Genomic DNA, 21,435 nt, shown 5'->3' with positions numbered 1-21,435 from the left:
TTGAAGAGTGCTATGCAATTGCATGATATGTGCTCTGCCGTTTCTTTTTCGTTGTCACAGATACGATAGTTCTCACTGATTTGCCCATTTTTTTGAGAAGATAATCAGAGGGCAGTGCCCAGTGAGAAGGCCAGTGACCATTTTTATATCTTTTTTACTCATTTCAAGAAGGCGCTTTGTTGCGGTAGGCGACACTTTTATGAGCCTTTTTCTTGCCTTTGTCCCTGTGTGTTACACCAGTATAGTTGTAGTTGATTGAGTTCCCAGGTCCGGAGTTCCTCTCTGATGTGGCTTTTTGGTAGTCGACAGAAGGGTTATGGACCTTGCAATGGGGTATTAGCCCCTTCTATTGCGAGCCTATCAGCTTCCTCATTTCTTGCAATTCCCTTGTGACCTGGTACATGCATCAAAATTGCTTTGTTGCGTTCCGTCACCTTCTTAAGGGATTGTTTACAGTCCCAAACCAACTTTGACTTACAAGTAAATGACTTTAGAGCCTTTTATGCAGCTTGACTGTATGACAAATTAAAGGCTTTGAACCTACGAGTGTCTCGGTTGAGATATTTTTGAGGAGCAGTAATTGAAAGATAGTTGGGACGTTTCCAAGAAATTTAGATAGCCTGAAATTCGGCCCAGTAACTCACACTCCCGCCCTCTATCCATCTTAGATCCATTCGTATACCATACGAGTGAACCTTCCTCCAGTTTCGGTTCAACTGCTTCATCCATTTGGTGGATTTTTTATGACCACTTCAAATGGTGTTTCGAAGTCGAATTTGACTGGCATGACGTCGGCTTATCCTTAGAATTCAAATGAATTTCTCCCAAGGTTTTAACATGGGCCACTAGATCGCCAGGCTTCATTATTTGTGTCTGTCGCAGCTTTAAGGCAGTGGTTACTTCCTCCCTTCTTAAGCAGAACTGCAGGAGAGGAAGGTTCAGCATCGCCCTCTAAGGCTGCAGTTGGGCATGTTGACATTGTCCCTGTGATTCCCAGACAAGCGAGCCGCTGCACGTTTTGCAGTTTGGCGTTAACTGTTGTTTGTTGTGTTTTTGTCCACATACGAGTGATGCGTATGTGACCATCGGCCTAATAATCGTTTTATATGTCCAGAGAATCATTTTCCGTTTTAGGCCAAGTCTTTCTCAACGTTTTGCCGTAGTTCTAACTTATCACTAAGGCTCTAGATAAGATTTTTTCAATATGATTTTTCCAGGTGAATTTTTGATCGAGGGTTACCCCTATTTTACTTCTCTGGAATAGTTTAATGTGATGCCATTCATAATTGGAGCCTGTAAATTCTATTTAGGTCTCCTTGTAAATGGTATTAGAGTCGTTTTGCTGGGATTGATATTTAAGGCCTAAACTTAAGACAGTTAACTAATACTATTTATTTGTAGAATTTCGGCGAACCGGCTAAGACTGACTTTCAAGAGTGGCACGACAATTGTAGAATTTACATTCCAGGTGTAACCCAAGCAGAAATCAATAGAGTTAGACAAGGACACTTCGATACAGACAACCCAGCTATTAAGGTACCTAAGTAAACTATGTAGTTATTAAACATTTGATTCTAATTAAATAGGGGAGTGCATTTAGATTTTCACTTCGGAAAAAATCAAACAAGATAAAACTTTTTGTAATTTCTTTAAGAAATGTTTAATAAACAACATATCAAAAAGTTCTACTCGAGAAGTGGGTGCTTCATTTTTTATTAAACAAATGAACAGCGAAGTTAGATGTTTTTTTAAATAACTCCGAAAATATAATTTTTAGAAAAAAACTGACTTGACCATTGAAAAATTCAGAAAATTTTACAAAAAAAACCTTATATAAAGATTTTTCTACAATTAAATCTCTAGCTTCTGTAATTTTTTATTTATAACGCTAAAGTCACCCTTCTCACACACATTGGCGCACTGTAAACTAGCGTTGGAAGAAGTGCACTGTTGAGTTTTTTTAAGGTAAATCTTTAACTAATGGATCAAAAAATTTTTTTACAAATTTTACATGAAAGAAGATGAAATAAGCTATCTTATGGTTGTAATAAAAAGAAATAAAATTTATGGACATAAGTACGGTGTGGGCGGAAAGTGAGCCTTACATGAATTTTGTTTAAAAATGATTTATAAATGTGTAACTAATACAATTTTACTTATAAAACTCTCAAATTGGCACAACTTATCTCTCAATTATCTTACTAAACGATGTTTTATTCAAAAAAAATCTCAAAAATTTAATTCAAATAATACGATGTCTCAAAAAATGTAATTTTTGAAAACTTCGTAGTTTTACAGAATTCCCACCACTTTAAGACGGTATTACTCAAGTTTGAATAAATCTAATACAATTTTTTTGATATTTTTTGAAGCTTAGGATGTAATCTTTAAAAAACACTGAATTATTTTAGTTTAGAAATGAAATAAACAATTTCTTTTTGAGAAAACTAAGAAAGATAACAAAAATGTAATACAAAAACCGAAAATTACCAGCTGAAAAAATGTATATACAGAGTGATCAAAACTTTTTTCTGTAAAACTTACCTAAAATACATTTAATAATAAGCTTCAACAATAATAAATATTCAACAAAAAAAAATTTTTTTAGCTCTTATACAGTATGTCTGCGTAACTTGGAACCTATTGATAACTTTTTTAATATAAGTTTTACGAAAAAAAGTTATTCTTTATAAAATACTCTGCATCGTATATAACATAAGATGCAGCCATCAAATATCAAATTTTGTTAATTTTGTACGAGGTATGTCAAAAAATATGAATTTCACTCAAGAGTAAAGTACCTTTATATTTCACAATATCGAAAATTTTTATAAAGAAAAGTTGTTTGGAATTAAAAATTATGTTCCAATATGTAATTATATCCTTCTAATCGAGAATTTGTTCTTTCTTTCTAATACATTTTAATTTTTAATATTATTGTGAAAATTATTTGTTTATCTTTTTTTTTAAGAATGAAATTCCATATTTGTTTGATTGGATTCTACTTGTTTTTCATTTAAATATCCGCCATTTTGGATCCGCCATTTTGAAATTTAAATTTTTAATCTTTAATTCAGTTTCAACAACCTGTTAAAAATAAAGACAATAAATGTTTTAGAAAAATGTTCTTTTTAATGTTCTTTTTAGAAAATCCGCATTTTGGATCCGCCATTTTATAGTTTATAATGTTAACATTTCAGTTAGGTTTATCAAAGTTCTCAAAAATAAATATATGTTGAAATAAATACATTTTGTAAAGAAATTATGATTTTATAACTATTTTTTAAGTTATCCGCCATTTTGGATCTGCCATTTTATAATTTAAATTATCAAAATTTGATTCAGGTTCAGCAACCTCTCAAAAATATCCACATATATGTAAACAAACACGTTTTATAAAAAAAATTCGGATTTTACAACTACTTTTTAAGGATTTTTAGGAAAAATCCGCCATTTTGAATCCGCCATTTTGAATTTGCAAATTGAAATGTCAGATTCGGGTTCAGCATAATCAAAACTAAAATAAAAACATTTTTTTTCAAAATAAAATGTTGAATTCACCCATATTCTTAACATTATTTATACAAAACAATTGTTATTGTTTAAACAATTAATAAACAATTAGCGGCGAAATTTGTGAGTAGAACTTTTTACTTTAACATATTTATAAACTAACAAAAAAAGTTTTAGAAAAATATAACCTTGTTTGATTTTTTCCGAAACATTGTATCTTTTCGTTCTAATTGCACTCCCCTAAAATGGTATCATGGGATTGTTTATATTTGTTTATACAGAGAGGATCTAAATTATGGAATTCATTTTCTCTAAAATGGACGACTTTAGAGAAAAGTCCTGAAACAGTTAGATTTTTATTTTTAAATTACAATTGTTTGGCATATATTTCATACTAGTGACGTCATCCATCTGAGCGTGATGACATAATCAATGATTTTTTTAAATGGGAATAGGGGTCGTGTGGCACTTCATTTGAAAGTTTGTTCAATTCTCTATTCAGTAATATAAACGATAATATCATTATTTATACAGGGTGACCAGAAAAATAATTTTTGAAATAAATTAATTGACGCAAAAAGAAGAACGTATGTAATTTATTTAACTCAAAATACATTCTACGGCTGTCAGTAAATAGAAAAAAAGTTTATTTCACAAACAAACATTTCTTTTCGCTTTTAAATTAAATCACAAACAGCAAACAGCCTCCCACCTACCTCTTGGCAGTTTGAACATTTAATTTAAGCGCAAAGCAATGTTTATTTGCCAAATAAACATTTTTTTTCTATTTTCTGACGGCGATAGAATGTATTTTGAGTTAAATAAATTGCATACATTCTTCTTTTTTCGTCAATTAATTTAATTAAAAAATTATTATTTTGGCCACCCTGTATAAATAATGATATTAATGTATATATTGCTGAATAGAGAATTGAACACCCTTCCAAATGAGGTGCCACACGACCCCTATTCCTACTTAACAAAATTATCGATTACGTCATGCTCGATCAGATGGATCACATCACTAGTATGAAATATATGCCAAAAAAATTGTAATTTGAAAATAAAAATCGACCTGTTCCGGTATTTTTCTCTAAAGTCGTCCATTTTAAAGAAAATAAATTTATTCCATAATTTAGATCCTCTCTGTATATAGGATTGTTATAGGATTGTGCAAACTATTTACAAAAGCACTGTCCCCTGTTTATCAATACTCTTATGCATTTGATTGATTTCATTCATGTTCACATCACGTAACATAATATCAATCTTTTTTTTGGACAGTCTTGGACAACTACCTTCCCATGAGTTCTCAATTCTTCTCTGTTTTGCGCTATTTGGTGCCAGTTTCTCCCCATTTTTGATTTGATGTCGTATAGTCATCGTATTTGTGTTCTTCCTCTACTACGACTGTGCTAGCCTTGTATCCAATATACAATGTTTCCCTTCCACATTTGCTTGTTTTGCCAGGCTACGTATCCTACCCAGTTCTATTTCACTTTCGCAATTATTTCAATTACATTTTCTGGTGTACTGTAAAGAGACCGAAATCATTAGACGGAAAGCAGTAGACCGAACTCATTAGACCGAAAAGTACTTTACCGAAACCTTACTAGACCGAACAGCAGAAGACCGAAAAGCAGTTCTTTTTACTTGTTGCAGTAAAAGAGATAAGACTAATGTAATTACAACTAAATATTATTTTAGACCAGGGCATTTAGCACTAAAAACACCCGAACAAATAAATTTTTAAATACAGCATTTAGAGATTTGCAGTTTTTTGCATTATGTTCAGAATGACGTCAGGAAAAAAGTCTACTATTTAAAAATGGGTGGAAATGCATAATTGCACTGTAAACTGCATAAAATGCGTCCAAACTTGCATAAATATAAAAATAAAGTCAAAATCAGTATACTAAGGAACAAAATTTACTATTTGGGGGATTATTCGGGTCTCTGAATACGATTACGCCATCAGAACTTACCCCCGGATCACCTGGGTAAGAGACGCCATCTTCTGGAGTTTCGATGCAAACGGATTACTCACGCGTTTTAGGGGTCGCTAAATACGAATATATGTCATCAGAATTGACCTCCGGAGTACCTGGTGCCCAGGGTTGCTACTAAGGCACGTCATCTTCTGAAGTTTCGAGGGATTTCGGTATCAAATTGATGCAAACGGATTACTTACGGGTTTTTGAGGTCGCTAAACACGATTTTGCCATCAGAATTGGCCTCCAGGGTACCTGGTGCCCAGGGTCGCTACTAAGGTACGTCATCTTCTGGGGTTTCGAGGGTATTCGGCATTTAATTAATGCAAATGGATTACTCACGGGTTTTTGGGGTCGCTAAGCACGAATATGCTATCAGAATTGACCTCCGGAGTACCTGGTGCCCAGAATAGCTACAAAGGCACGTAATCGTCTGGAATTTCGAGGGATTTCGGCACTAAATTGATGTAACAGGAATACTCGGGTGGGTTTTTCAGGTGGTTAAACACGAAGATGCCATCAGGACAGACCTTAAGATCACCTGATGGCCAAGGCCAAACGTAAGGGATGTCATCTTCTAGAGTTTCGAGGGATTTCGGTATCAAATTGATGCAAACGAATTACTTACGGGTTTTTGAGGTGGCTAAACACGAATATGCCATCAAAACCGACTTCCTGGGCACTTAAAGCCCAAGCTCACGGCAAGGGGCGTCCTCTTCTGGAGTTTGAGAGATTTCGGCATTAAATTTATAAAAATGGATTACTCGGGTATTTTTGAGTCGTTAAACACGAATATGCCATCAGAACAGACCACCGGATCTCCTGGTACCCAAGGTCACTGCAAGGGACGTCATCTTCTGGAGATTCGAGGGCTTTCGCTACTAAATTGATGCAAACGGATTACTTGCGGGTTATTGGGGTCGCTAATCACGAATATGTCATCAAAATTTAATTCCGGAGCACCTGTTGCCCAGGATCTCTCCTAAGGCACGTCATCTTCTAGAGTTTCGAGGGTTTTCGGCTTAAAATGAATGCAAGTGGATTATTCGGGGGGTTTTTGAGGTCACCAAATATGAATAGGCCATTACAACAGACCCACGGAGCACTTGGTGACCATGGTCACTGCAAGGGACGTCACTGTGCTATTCAATTTTCTTGCTTATGTATATATAAAAAATTTATATAAACTTTATTTATATCTGACAATGTTTTTCCTTTATTTATCTCCAGATCGATTTACTATATTCTATTATGACAATGTTATTATGCGTTGGCGTTATTATTGATCATCGTAATCACTAGGTACTCCAGAATCCTTTATCTAAGTTATACTCGTGTTCAACAACCCCAAAAACCCAAAAGTAATTTATTTACATGAATTTGGTACCGAAAACTCACGCAACCTCATAAGATATTATGCCTTAGGCACCAAGTGCTAAAGTGTGTGTTCTAACGGCGTATTCGTATTCAGCAACTTTAAAAAGCTATGAGTAATCCATTTGAATCAATTTAGTGAAGAAAACTTTCGAAACTCCAGAAGATGGCGTGCCCTAGGCACCTGCTGGTCCAGTGTCTGTTCTGATGGCATATTCGTGTTCAGCAACCCCAAAAACCTATAAGTAATCGGTTTGCGTCAATATAGTACCAAAAAACCTCGGCCAGAGGATGACGCCCCTTGCAGTGACCGCGGGCACCAGGTTCTACGATGGTCTTTTTTGATCGCATGTTCGCGTTTAACGACTTTAAAAACCCCCCGAGTAATCCATTTTCATCAATTTAATGCCGAAATCCCTCAAAACTTCAGAAGATGACGTCTCTTGAAGTGACCTTGGGCACCAGGTGCACAGGGTATCGATTCCGATGGCATATTCTTGTTTAGCGACCTCAAAAACCCTCCAGTAATCCAGTTGCATCAATTAAATGCCGAAAACCCTCGAAGCCCCAGAAGATGACTGGGCATCAGGTACTCCGGAGTTTAGTTCTGATGGCATATTCGTGTTTACCGTGAGTAATCCGTTTACATCAATTTAATTCCGAAAACACTCCAAACACCAGAAGATTACGTGCCTTAGTAGCGTTTCTGGGCACCAGGTATTACAGAATTTAATTCGGATGGCATATTCGTGTTTAGAGGCCCCAAAAACCCGTAAGTAATCCGTTTGAATCAATTTAATACCGAAAGCACTCGAAACTCCAGAAGATGACGTCCCTTGCAGTGACCTTGGGCACCAGGTAATCCGGTGGTCTATTCTGATGGCATATTCGTGTTTGGCGACCTCAAAAACCGCGAGTAATCCGTTTGCAATAATTTAATACCGAAAGGCCTCAAAAGTCCAGACGATGACGTCCCTTGCAGTGATCTTGGGCACCAGGTGATCCAGAAGTCTGTTCTGATTGCATATTCGTGTTTAACCACCGCAAAATCCCCAGAATAGTCCAGTTGCATCAATTTAGTGCCGAAATCCCTCTAGATTCCAGAAGATGACGTACCTTAGTAGCGACCCTGGGCACCAGGTACTACGGATGTCAATTCTGATGACATATTAGTACTTAGTGACCCCCAAAACCCGTGAGGAATCCGTTTGCGTCGATTTAATGCGGAAAACCATCGAAACTCCAGCAGATGACGTCTTTTGCCGTGACCTTGGGCACCAGGTGATCCGAGGGTCAGTTCTGATGGCGCAATCGTATTCAGTGACCCGAAAAACCCCCAAAATAGTAAATTTTATTCCTTAGTATACTGATTTTGACTTTATTTTTATATTTATGCAATTATGGATGCATTTTATGCACTCTACAGTGCAATTAGTCATTTCCACCCATTTTTGAATAGTAGAATTTTTCCTGACGTCATCTTGAACATAATGCAAAAAACTGCAAGTCTCTAGGTGATGTATTTAAAAATTTATTTATTTTGTGCTAAATGCCCTCGTCTATTTGGATGGTTATTTTAAACAATTAAAATGGTGTTAACGGCACTCTACACTTAATTTATTTTTACCTTCACTAATTTGTTTAACGGATGAAAATTATTTCATATCAGACTGTACAGAGTTACAATTTACACAGTCTATATATAGTCCGTCTAGAAAGTATCCGGAATTTTATATTTTTCCTAATTTTAATGCATTTTATTTTTGTAACATTTTAAGACAAAGGTAATGCATCAAGTAGGTTGTGCCGATAGTAGGTTATGGACAAAATCGCATGATAACACCATCTGTCAAATATTGTTGTTTGTAAACAGACTTAAGATTTGTGAAATAATGTCACAAGTAGAAAAAAGAAAAGTGGTGGAATATTAGTATAGAAAGGGTGTCCGAAACGTTAAAAAATTAGTACAATTATTGACTGAACTCGGAAAAAGTGCAGTGTATGAGACAATAAAGAGGATAAAAAATGGCATAAGTATGAGACATAGACCAGTTTCGGGTAGACCGCGTAAGATTCGCAGAAACAATTTAGATGCTTTAGTGGCTTTAGGACGACAAAATCCGTGCCTGGGGTTTCGAAAATTAGCGAACAGGTTTGGAAATCAACGAAGAATAACAGTGTGTCCAGAAACTGACCGCATGTCACTGAAAATGCAAGGTTACATATTAAGGAATTCAAAAAAAAATCTCTACAATGACACCTCTGCAAAGGCAACGAAGAATAGATTTTTGTCAACGTTTTCGAGAAGATAATTTTAGTTGTTTCCAGCTTGGTGCAAATCATCTAAAAGTCCTATCAAGAGAAAATGTTACCGTTCAAATTTCCAAATTTCCCACTAAAATAATGGTTTGGGGAGCAAAATCTCAGCGTGGTGCTACACCTCTCTGTATAGTTGATGGTGCTCTTGATAATGCTAAATATTGTGACATCCTTAATGGTTTTCTTCTTGAAACGGCTCATGTTTTATATCCAGAGGGGTGGCGTTTTCAGCAAGATAAGGCAAGATGCCATACTTCTGCTTATACTTAAGATTGGATGCAAGAACACGAATTGGCAACAATTCCGTGGCCAGCAGCATCTCCAGATCTTAGCCCCATTGAAAACATATGGTGACTGATGAAGATTGAAGTGGAACGAGCAGCGCCACGAGATAAAGAAGGTTTGATTAGGTCAGTTTTACAGGGCTGGAACTCCATTACCGAAAATTATGGCCTTGACCTAGTTTCGGGTGTACCTGGACGTTTAGTTAAGTGTTTAGATTTAAATAGAGTTGTATAAGTAAATATAATAAATTATTTGTTGAAATTTTATATTTCAAGTGATAGAAATAAATACCGTAAAATTATAATTCTGCTTTCTTTTTTCCGGATACTTTCTAGACAGACTATATAAAATAATACAAAAAAATACAATAAACAAAAAGACAGATATACAAAATCTTAGCATAATTTACTGCAAACTTTTTAAATTTATTGACCATTTCGGTCTAATGCTGTTCGGTCTAGTGAGGTTTCGGTAAAGTGCTTTTCGGTCTAATAAGTTCGGTCTACTGCTTTCGGTCTAATTGTCGTGTACCACATTTTCTACCTTCGTCCTGCATCGCAGGACATCCTCATTTCGTATACAGGGTGATTGATTAGTGGGATAAAGCTCAATAGATCCGCTATAGTAACAGATAGCAATAAAAGGTAATAACAAAAATTTTAGCCAACTTTGAACTTCACTTTAGAATGTGACAGGGTATTCGATAACACAGTGGCAGACCAAACTTATGTTTTTTTAAATAGACCACCCTATATTTTATTTTAAATTCGAAATTCTGTTAACTTCTCCATCACAAAAATATAAAGGTTTGTTAGGTTATGCAGGGTATTTACAAAGTTATAACCAATTTCATAGTGACGAGAATCGTCCTTACAAGAATAGTAACGAATCGCCTTGAGAAAAAACTTGATTTCTAGCAGCCAATGGAGCAAGCGGGATTTCGTACCGGATTTGGAACAAATGATCACCTACAGAGCATTAAAACGGTAATAGAAAAGACTATCGAATACAATCGACCACTCGTTTTGGCTTTTGTAGATTTCCATAAAGCCTTTGACATGGTAGAATTTGACAAAATTCTGGAAGCACTACAAGTATGCCGCATTGACTACCGATTCACAAGGTTAATTTACAATACATACAAGAACGCAACTATATCGGTGAAACTGCATATAAACACGGACCATATCCCAATCGGCAGAGGAGTCCGACAGGGCGATACCTTATCGCCTAAGCTGTTTACCGCAGTACTAGAATATGCTTGTAAAAAACTTAACTGGGAAGAGCGAGGCCTGAATATTGACGGTAGAAGATTAACAAATTTGAAATTCGCACACGACATAGTTTTATTCTCTGACAACCTTAAGGAGATATGTACAATGCTACATGAACTTCAGTGAGTGCGTGCCAGTGTAGGTCTTAAAATAAACATCTCCAAAACAAAATTCATGACAAACATAGTACCTAGCGGAAATATCAATATTGGAGACGACAAAGAAGTAGAGCTAGTGGAAAAATGCATATACCTTGGACACGAAATAAAGATTACAAGAGACAACCAAACATGCGAACTACGAAGAAGAATCAACCTAGCATGGGTAGCCTATGGAAAACTCAAAGACATCTTTAAAAGCGATGTACCAATTTCTTTAAAACTACAACTTCTAAAATGCTGCAAATAGCCCAGAGGAAAATGGAAAGGTCAATGCTGAGTATATCGCTTCGTGACCGAGTTAGAAATAAAGACTTAAGACGAAGAACAGGAGTTACCGATCTAATTTCCCGAATTATCACCATGAAATGGAACTGGGCCGGATACGTCGCCCGAATCAGTGATGGGAGATGGACGAAGAGATTACTTGAGTGGAGGCCGAGATTAGACAAAAGAAGTAGAGGAAGACCACCTACTCGTTGGACTGACGATCTCAAGAAAATGTCTAGAAATTGGATGCAAAGTGCTCAAAATAGAGCACAATGGACAAAAATGAGGGATGCATATGTCCAGCAGTGGACGCAATGAGCTGGAGGAGGATGATGATGATGATGATGATGATGAACCATTTTTAAATGAAAATCGTAACAAGTTCACCTCCATGTATAAATAAAAATAAGCAAAACAGCAATGGTTTATTAATGCCATATTTTTTACGTGTTGTCAAAATTTTCCAGAATTATTGATATTGCTAATTTTCATTATATAAAATATATGGTGAGTCAAAACGCAAGTACATTATTTTCTCAGTAATGTTAAATGGAACACCCTGTATTTTATATCATTGTTGAAAAGTACCATTACCGTACTTTAATTTTTAGATAACATTCCCTATGTCTAAATTTATTAGTTTTCGAGATATTTCCATTTTTCAATGGACCAGTAGCGTGGGCACCTAAATCACCAGAATTTAATAAACTGGGCCCAGAGCAAGCCAAATAGAATTCTATTTTAGTGACGTCACGTTGCATAGAAACCGTCGATTTTCCCATTATGAAATTCTATTTTGTGACGTCAGCAAAATAGAATTCTATTTGGCGTGCTCTGGGCCCTGGACTGATTTTTTTGGCGTTACGTTAATAATGAAGTTTATAAAATACCTCCAACAACAAGGGTTAATTTACAAATGCTTCGTAGAGTAAGTAGCTCATTCAATAATTGTTTTTAGGGGTGCATAAATGTGTTAGGAGGTAATTTTAAACACCTTCTGTAATTATATATTAAAAATATTTTATTAAAAGTAGCTTCTAATTTTTTCAAACATGTTTTTTTTTACAAAATGTATTAATGATAAAATTGTTCGTTCTTTATTTGTTACATTGTTACATTTACATACAAAAGTAGTGTTTAATTGTCTTCACAAAATGTTGTATTTTGTGTTTGTGTGTTTTTTGTAAAATTTATTACTAATTTTCTTCCTTTATTTGTTACATTTACATAAAAAAGTAGTTTTTAATTGTTTCAAAAATGTTGCATGTTTTGGTTGTAATTTTTTTGTAAAATGTATTACTAATAAATTATTTTTATTTCTTTATTTTCTACATTGTAACATTGATTACCGGATTGATAAATAATCAGTAATCGTCAATTGTCAATTCAGTCATGGCTTAATTAAAATTTAGATACATTTAGACACCTAAAATAATTTGCTCTAAAAAATGAAAATATCTCGAAAACTAATAAATTTGGACACAGGGAATGTTATATAAACATTAAAGTACGATAATGTTACTTTTCAATAATGATATAAAATACAATTCTCTGGTTCCATTTAACATTACTGAGAAAATAATGTAGTTGCGTTTTCACTCACTCTGTATTTGATTTAAAAAAAATTAGCAATGTCAATATTTTTTGAAAATGTTAACAATAAATAAAAAATAGGGCATTAATAAACCATTGCTGTTGTGCTTATTTTTACTTATACAGGGAGTTGAACTTGTTACGGTTTTCATACAAAATTGGTTATAACTTTGTAAATACCCTGTACAACATAACATACATAACATAACAAACCTTTATATTTTTGTGATGGAGAAGTTAACAGGATGTCGAATATAAAATAAAATATAGAGTGTTCCATTTAAAAAAAAACATAAGTTCAGTCTGCCACTGTGTTATCAAACAACCTGTAACATTCTAATTTCGTAATGTGAAGCTCAAAGTTGGCTACAATTTTTGTTATTAACTTTTATTAATATAGCTTTACCCCACTAATCAATCACCCTGTATGTTCCCTCGGAGATACACCTAATAGTAAATTTTATATTGTTTCTTGTTTCAGAACTATGCTGCTTGTGTCTGGTTGGAGTCAAAAATCGTAAGTATTAGATTATTTCACAGTATTACGCTATTACTTTGTTTAGTATAATAAAATTGAATTTGGTTAAGAACTTATAAGAACTTAGTAAGGAAGAAAAATAAGAAAACATAATGTAAACAGCCAATCCAATCGAAGAAGTTTCTAATTCTTAATATTTTGTGACTATTTCGTACTTTATACAAATTTTGTCTACAATATTACACAAAATTTATCAATGCCATATATTATGTTAATTTTTATTAACAATAGAATTCAGAGTATTATATTTAATAAATATAATACTTGTTTGTCATCAAAAAATGATCAGGTCATAACAGCTGTGGAAGCGTATTCTGCAGTAGTGATGTTGATTATAACGAGCGATCCACAATTATTGGGATCAAAGCTAGCCGTGCAAAAAAATACGTATATCGTGTTTTAATCTGAATTTATATCATTGGTTTATCAATTAATTTTGATTAACATTATAAAGCATAAAAATCAGTCAAAACCAGAACTTTAATCAAATATAAAAAGAATTAACAAAATTATAAGTAGCAATAATAAATAAAATCAAACAAGATCTCTACATAACCTAACTTTTCTTGTTAAGTTGACGTACACCGCAAAGTTTACGTAAACTGGAAAGTATATCTGAATTAAGAATAGACATGCACTGTATAGCTATCTCTGTCGTTCAGAGCCACCTATGGTGACAATAATTTTGGATCACACGTTAGTTACTTTCGAGTATTCGTTACAAATCGTTACTTTTGTATAAAGTAATCATTTAGAGTATTCGTTACTTTGATTACTTTTGTATTTGAGTACCGGTAATCATATCGAGAATCGTATTTCTCAGTAGGTAGGTATTTTGTATAGGTATTCCGATATATCAACGACCTTCACCAACCTGTTTAAGGGATAAACATCATTTGATTACTATGACTAATTTTGTTACTTTTGTATTTGTGTATCGGTAATCATATCGAGAATCGTATTTCTCAGTAGGTAGATATTTTGAATAGGTATAGATATAGATCTAGATAAAAATATAGGATTCTTGCATTTGATCTTTATTAATGACATACATTATACAGTGATGAGCACGCTAATAACCGTCAAAATAGCTCAAAAGATGGAAAACATAATACATTGCGAAACAAAAAGAGATGCAACTAGTGGAGGTGGAAAGTATCGTTATAAACCAATAAATTAACATTACATTACATTTTTTCACACCTTTAGACGTATCAGAGGAGTATGACAACTGTCATTGTGACAGTAGAATTTTATAAAAAACTCCTGTCACAGACGTCTAAAGGTGGGAAACTATGTAATGTAATGTTATTTTATAAGTTTATAACGATACTTTCCACCTCCACTAGTTTCATCTCTTTTTGTTTAGCGATGTATTGTGTTTTCCATCTTTTGAGCTATTTTGCCGGTTATTAGCGCTCTCATCACTGTATATTTTACCTTCATTATACCTCCCTCTGTTTCACCTTCTATCTTCTTCTCACCCTCACAGTGTGAGGCTCTGAGGCTCACACCCTTAAACGCTTCATACCGATAACGATATTCGATAACACTCGTAAAATACCGGTCAAGTCCGTTACTCGCTGGGATACGATTGGTAGAAAGTAATCAAGTGTACTGGTTGTAGATACAATAGTCGTTACTCGCTCTGATACGATTGGTACGAAGTCGAAGTAATCAGAGTAATCAAAGTAATCAAAGTAGATACAATAGTCGTTACTTGCTCTGATACGATTAGTACGAAGTAACGAAGTAGGTAATCAGAGTAATCAAAGTAACGATTTGCCTGTATAGTTATCGTTACTTTTCGGTATTCGTAAGTAACGAGTATTTTGTAACGAATAGATACTTTTTCAACATCTCTATTTTGCAGCCCTTCCAGACTCTCACTTTAGAGATGGAATCTCGTTGGAACAAGTGTATTATGGTAGGAGACGCCAAGCGGGGATTTTTGCAGTTACTCGAGCGCGTCAGATTATCATATGGGGAGAAACCTTGTACCCTGTAAATTTACCTCTACCATATCTTCTTCTTAAAGTTCCATCTCCTATCGGAGGTTGGATATCATAATGGCTATGGTCACTTTGTTGGCTGCTGCTCTGAACAGTTGTAATGAACTACAGTTAAACCATTCTCTAAGGTTCCTCAGCCAGAACATGCGTCTTCTTACTATGTTTCTTCTTCCTTGGATCCTTCCCTGCATAATAATTCTCAGCAACTCAAATTTCTCTCCTCTGGTAATGTGACCCAAATATTCCAGTTTTCTTTTTATACTGTTCATAATTTCTAACTCCTTATTTAAACGTCGTAGCACTTCAACATTGGTAATCCTTTGAAACCACTGAATTTTCAATATTCTTCTGTAACACCACATTTCGAACGCTTCTATTTTTCTGATGTGTTGTTTTCTCAATGTCCAAGCTTCCATTCTGTACAGTAATATAGAAAATATGTAGCATCTTAGAGCCCTCAATCTGAGAGGCAACTGAAGGTATTTGTTTTTTAAGCAGATAAACAAAATTTTTGTTTTGTTCTGTTTTACAAATTATTCCAGCTCATCTTGAACACATTAACTGCCTGGTTCGTCGTTTTTCGTAATTTCTGCAAAATCTTATCGTTACCCCTTTTGCAAAGGGTTACAAGTGTTGGTTTTAGAGGTTTTAAGCGAAATTCATAACCAATCTTTAAGGGAAAGACAAACATGGTGGACACATATAGTCCATTATTATGTATGGAACTACATGAAGCCCGAATTTTTTCTTTTAATAAAATCTATTAAATATTTTTTAGAATGTGCTTAATGATTTTTATTACGTAACTTTTTTCAGATTAACACTGATATGGTTATGAACAAGGCGTTGGTGGATCTCTATATGCCCAAGAAAATTGGAGCAGGAACTGAAGACGAATACATCGGGTATTTGTTGTGTGCTAAACAATTTAGACAATACAGTAAGTATAGACTTAAAATGGGAAAATGTAATGAAAATAACCTGAGGGTTTAATACCATAGATATAATATAGTGTAGGAAACAGAGGTTGAACCTTGCAAAATGGACACAAGTCCGGTTTAATTTTTTTTCTGGTGTATTAAGGGGTGCTTATTATAGGACTAACTTTTTCTGAAAAAATTTCGCCCCGGAATCCCCCTTTTCACCCCTTTAAAGGGGGAAATTTGTGGTTTTTGCGGAACGTAGCCCTTCCTGTACCTGTTACAAAAAATTTTTTTTATAGAAATATAAAGAGGACTATATTTTCTACGATTTGTTTTTAACAGCATATGTCTATCATCCACCGTTTAGTGGGGGTAGCGCCCCAAATTTGACAAGTTTTTAAAAAAGATGTTTTAAAAAAAAATATATTTTTCCCTAACTGTAACGGAAATTAAGAAGAAATCTAACCGCAATTATTCGCAAATAATTGATTGATTTTTTGGTATAGGTTTCACTTAAGGGTAATTGCCCTTTTTTTAATTACAGGGTGTTACATTTTAAAAAACCCCTTTTTATACCATCTGAACCGTTTATGCTAGAGTTTAAAAACTTTCAACGATTACCCATGTACTGGTGCTATTTACGAATTTGTATAATGCACCCCCATTTTTTCCCCGGAACCACCCAAAAAAAAAGAAGAATTAATAAATAAAGTGATTTTCTTGGAATCCTTCGCACACAGTGCCCTTTATTAATATGCTTCATATATCATTTTGTGCACGTTATTATTATCCATGCATGGACACCAAAAGCGATTTCCTACTGCAACCCCTGCAGCCAAAAAAAAAATAAATAAAATGGGGGGTTGAATTTTTTTTTTGTTTTTTGCTTTTTGATCCATATGGGCATATTTTTCATCAATAGTGCTTTTCAAAAATATATATGGTTATTGCAACATCCCTGCGAAAACCACCCCTATCCTTGAAAATATACTGCAAAAACTACCCCTATCCCTTGGCGAGGATGTTTTTACGATTTTCTCATTACCTATGCATTCCTTTTAAACAAAAGTTATACAAGAATAAAGACCACTATTTACTCTAAAAATTAGGCCCTATTCATTTTTTTCGTATAAGCAACCGTTACGGCACAGTGGCGCCGTAAACCTCATATATGCTTTGGCAGGCTCTTTTTGTTTTCTTTTTCGTCATCTGTTTGTTTTATTGATAAAGTACTTATGTAAAATAAAACAACGCAGTGTAACCTACAAATTATGACCTATGCACATTTTATTGTCTTTGCGCCCCAAAGCCACAGTGGTGGCCCAAAATCAATTTTTGCATATTTTCGCCACCTACACGTATTTTATTGCATTAATGCTACCTTAATAGCACAATATTCACCCTTAAGTGGTCGCTAAGTACTGGCGGATCCAAGAAGGGGTGATGGGGGTGATCACCCCCCCCTCTCAAACCAAGTGATATTATATTTAAAGATTATAAAAATATTCATTTATTTTTATAGAAATACTTATTATATTATTTTTATAAAAATGGCGTACTTTTTATGCTTTAGCGACAGTGGCGGATCCAGCATCGTTAAGAGGGGGGTGCCAATTGGTTAAAATTCTATAAAAATAAATGAATATTTTTATAATCTTTAAATATAATATCACTTGGTTTGAGAGGGTGGGGGGTGATCGCCCCCATCATCCCTCCCTGGATCCGCCACTGCTTAGCGACCACTTAAGGGTGAATATTGTGCTATTAAGGTAGCATTAATGCAATAAAATGCGCGTGGGTTGCGAAAATATGCAAAAATTGATTTTGGGCCACCACTGTGGCTTTGGGGCGCAAAGATTGTAAAATGTGGATAGGTCATAATTTGTAGGTTACACTGTGTTGTTTTATTTTACATAAGTACTTTATCAATAAAACGAACAGATGACGAAAAAAAAAACAAAAACTGGAGCCCGCCAAAGCATATATGAGGTTTACGGCGCCCCTGTGCCGTAACGGTTGCTTATACGAAAAAAATGAATAGGACCTAATTTTTAGAGTAAATAGTGGTCTTTAACATTGTATAAGTTTTGTTTAAAAATAATGCATAGGTAATGAGAAAATCATAAAAACATGCTCGCCAAGGGATAGGGGTAGTTTCTGCAGTATATTTTCAAGGATAGGGGTGGTTTCCGCAGGGAGGTTGCAATACCCATATATATTTTTGAAAAGCACTATTGATGAAGCACATGCCCATCTGGATCAAAAGGCAAAAAACGAAAAAACAATTTCAACCCCCCACTTTATTTATTTTTTTTTTGCTACAGGGGTTGCACTAGGAAATCGCTTTTGGTGTCCATGTATGGGTAATAATAACGTGCACAAAATGATGTATGAAGCATATTAATAAAGGGCATTGTGTGTGAAGGATTCCAAGAAAATCACTTTATTTATTAATTTTTCTTTTTTTTTGGGTGGTTCCGGGGAAAAATGGGGGTGCATTATACAAATTTGTAAATAGCACCAGTACATGGGTAATCGCTGAAAATATTTTTACTCTAGCATAAACGGTTCAGATGGTATAAAGAGAGGTTTTTTAAAATGTAACACCCTGTAATTAAAAAATCAGCAATTCCCCTTAAGTGAAACCTATACCAAAAAATCAATAAATTATTTGCGAATAATTGCGGTTAGATTTCTTCTTAATTTCCGTTACAGTTAGGGAAAAATATATATTTTTTTAAAACATCTTTTTTTAAAACTTGTCAACTTTGGCGCACCACCCTTGCTAACCTGTGGATGATAGACATATGCTGTTGGAAATAAATCGTAGAAAATATAGTCTTCTTCATATTTCTATAAAAGAAATTTTTTGTAAAAGGTACAGGAAGGGCTACGTTCCGCAAAAACCACAAATTACCCCCTTTAAAGGGGTGAAAAGGGGGGTTCCGGGGCAAAATTTTTTCAGAAAAAGTTAGTCTTATAATAAATACCCCTTGATATACCAGAAAAAAAAATAAAACCTGACTTGTGTCCATTTTGCAAGGTTCAACCTTTGTTTCCTACACTAATAATAAATACGCATGGTTTCAAAATATATGCATCACCAAAAATTATGGTCATTTTTATAGTTGATTCTTTCGTGAACAAATTAACGCATTCCGCTCATTTTTTTTGTTTTTTTAGATTTTTCTTTGGTATTTACACAGTTGGGCAAAGGTTTACTCAAACTTCTTTTTTGAACTTATACGGCGTGGAAGAAAAAAATAGATTTTTCGTAAGTTAATTTTGAGGCCTCCTGTAGGGAGGACGAGGTATAAGACGTATGGGTGTTCATTGAAACGGTATTCTGCCGTGCTAAGCTCAAAGGCGGTAACTGATTTTTTTATCGAACATGAGATCTTTGTATTTTTAGGTAGAATAGGGTATTTAGTATATATTTACAAAGTCTTTGGAGTTGTAGAAGCATTATATTTTAAATAAAATTGCAATTTTGTTAGCGGTATCTACAATTTTCAGTTAAAATACTAATACTCTGGGCTAATTAGCAAAATACAAGGAAAAGTTATTTACCAGCAATTTTATTGCTGTAATCGAATCTTATTATTGTATGTATTAATAATATAGATATGCAAAGTCCGCAGATAGTGTGCTACTTTTTTTATAAACAAAATGGCGCCCGAAAATCATGTTTTTTTCAATTTTTGCTCTATAACTCCAAAGATTTTATAGACCTGGATCCCGCGTAAGAAAAAAAAGTTGATTAATAGCAAGCTGAAAATTTGTTAATAGATTAACGGTGTCTAGTCGGACAAACATTGATGCATGCGAATACTGGAACAGGGGAAGTTTTAACGGTGGACCATGATAAACGTGTCGTCCTGACAAGTTTATGATGGTGAAAAATAGCAAGTTGTTTTTAAGTTTATTCAATAGCCAACGTTATATAATATATGAAAAATGTTTGTCCGACAAAAAGGTTGGGCATTTTAACGAGTCCGACACGTAGAACATGTCACATCACAGGAATTATGTTGGTGATGAATAGCAGTCTGATTTTTGCATGAGAGTTTAATGAAAGGTTAAAAAAGCAATTGGAAGTTCTGTCGGACAAAATTAATGGGAAATTTTCCTAGTTGGACATTCTAAACATGTAAGATATAGACAAAAATGTTGGTGATAAATAGCAAGCTAATTTTGATTTGTTTATGTAAAAATTATATTTTGTAACGCAAAAAGTTATATGTCGGACAAAAAGTTTGGGAAAATCGAAGGAAATAAATAAAAAACATTTTTTCAGAATGACTTAGTCACATATTGATAAAGTTATTTTAGCTGTATATTATTATTTATATTCACATATTTGCATGTGCATATATATACATGCACACTTCAAAAACAGTGAGGTAAGTATCAATGCATGTATATATAGCAAAACAATTATTTTTTTGGGTGGAGTTTGTTCTAGATATTCTCAAAATGATAATAAAAAATGTCAAAGAACATGTGAAAGCAATCTCTTAGGGTTTTCTAATTAGGCGCATCAGAAATTACGGAAAATTTCCTACAAAAAACGTTGTATACACTTTTTTCCATACTTAAATCTTAACCCTGTAAACGACATTGAAAAATGTGAAGAGTGTAAAACTCCGGTGCTTATAAGAATAGACGTAAATATGACACATTTTGCTTAGAAGTATGTATTATAATAGAAGGCTGCATTTGTCAGTGTGACACTTTGTGCTATACAAAGTAGTATTTGAAAGTACATGGTCTCTGAGTTTCTGTTTGCCACGTGTGTTGGAAATTAAAATTTATATTAACTATGGAGTGTTTTTGTGTCTATTTTTGAGTGTCAACAGTTTAAATTTTAAGTCGCCAAATCAAAAGTGAAACCATTCAACGGAACATTTTTGAGTAATTTTCGAACATTTTACAAAGTTCGTAAAATGCTTGGTCATCAATTCAATGAGGTTCAGTTGCCAGATAATTGTGAAAATTCTATTGAATATCATTCTTCGTGCTGTAATGCTTTGCTTGATTGAAAAAGGGTACCTAAATAAATTATTATTAAAATTGTATAACGTAATTTTTCTCAACTTTCTACAAATGAAATATATTAATGTAATATGTCACATGGCTAGAAATAATTTGCTGCCAAAATAAATCGATTAGTTTAAATTTGAAG

At 34.1% G+C, this 21,435-nt stretch overlaps 2 protein-coding genes across 4 annotated transcripts in view; one reads left to right on the top strand and one right to left on the bottom strand.

Annotated features, from left to right (window-relative positions):
* LOC114339168 (dynein axonemal heavy chain 1-like) overlaps positions 1 to 21,435 on the bottom strand; it is a 1,269,803-nt gene that overhangs the window by 661,952 nt on the left and 586,416 nt on the right. The gene's annotated exons all lie outside the window — the stretch shown is intronic.
* Positions 1 to 21,435, top strand: part of LOC114339171 (uncharacterized) — a 98,226-nt gene that overhangs the window by 3,563 nt on the left and 73,228 nt on the right. Inside the window, exons 2-4 of the mRNA XM_050661253.1 lie at positions 1,402 to 1,536; positions 13,259 to 13,294; positions 16,144 to 16,267. Of these exons, the coding sequence (XP_050517210.1) occupies positions 1,402 to 1,536; positions 13,259 to 13,294; positions 16,144 to 16,267 (295 nt within the window). The remainder of the gene's footprint in view (positions 1 to 1,401; positions 1,537 to 13,258; positions 13,295 to 16,143; positions 16,268 to 21,435) is intronic.

Source organism: Diabrotica virgifera, chromosome 9, assembly GCF_917563875.1.
Source record: "Diabrotica virgifera virgifera chromosome 9, PGI_DIABVI_V3a".
Classification (NCBI taxonomy): domain Eukaryota; kingdom Metazoa; phylum Arthropoda; class Insecta; order Coleoptera; family Chrysomelidae; genus Diabrotica; species Diabrotica virgifera.
Note: the sequence above shows the minus strand (reverse complement) of the source record. Positions and strands in the feature narration are given on the sequence as shown.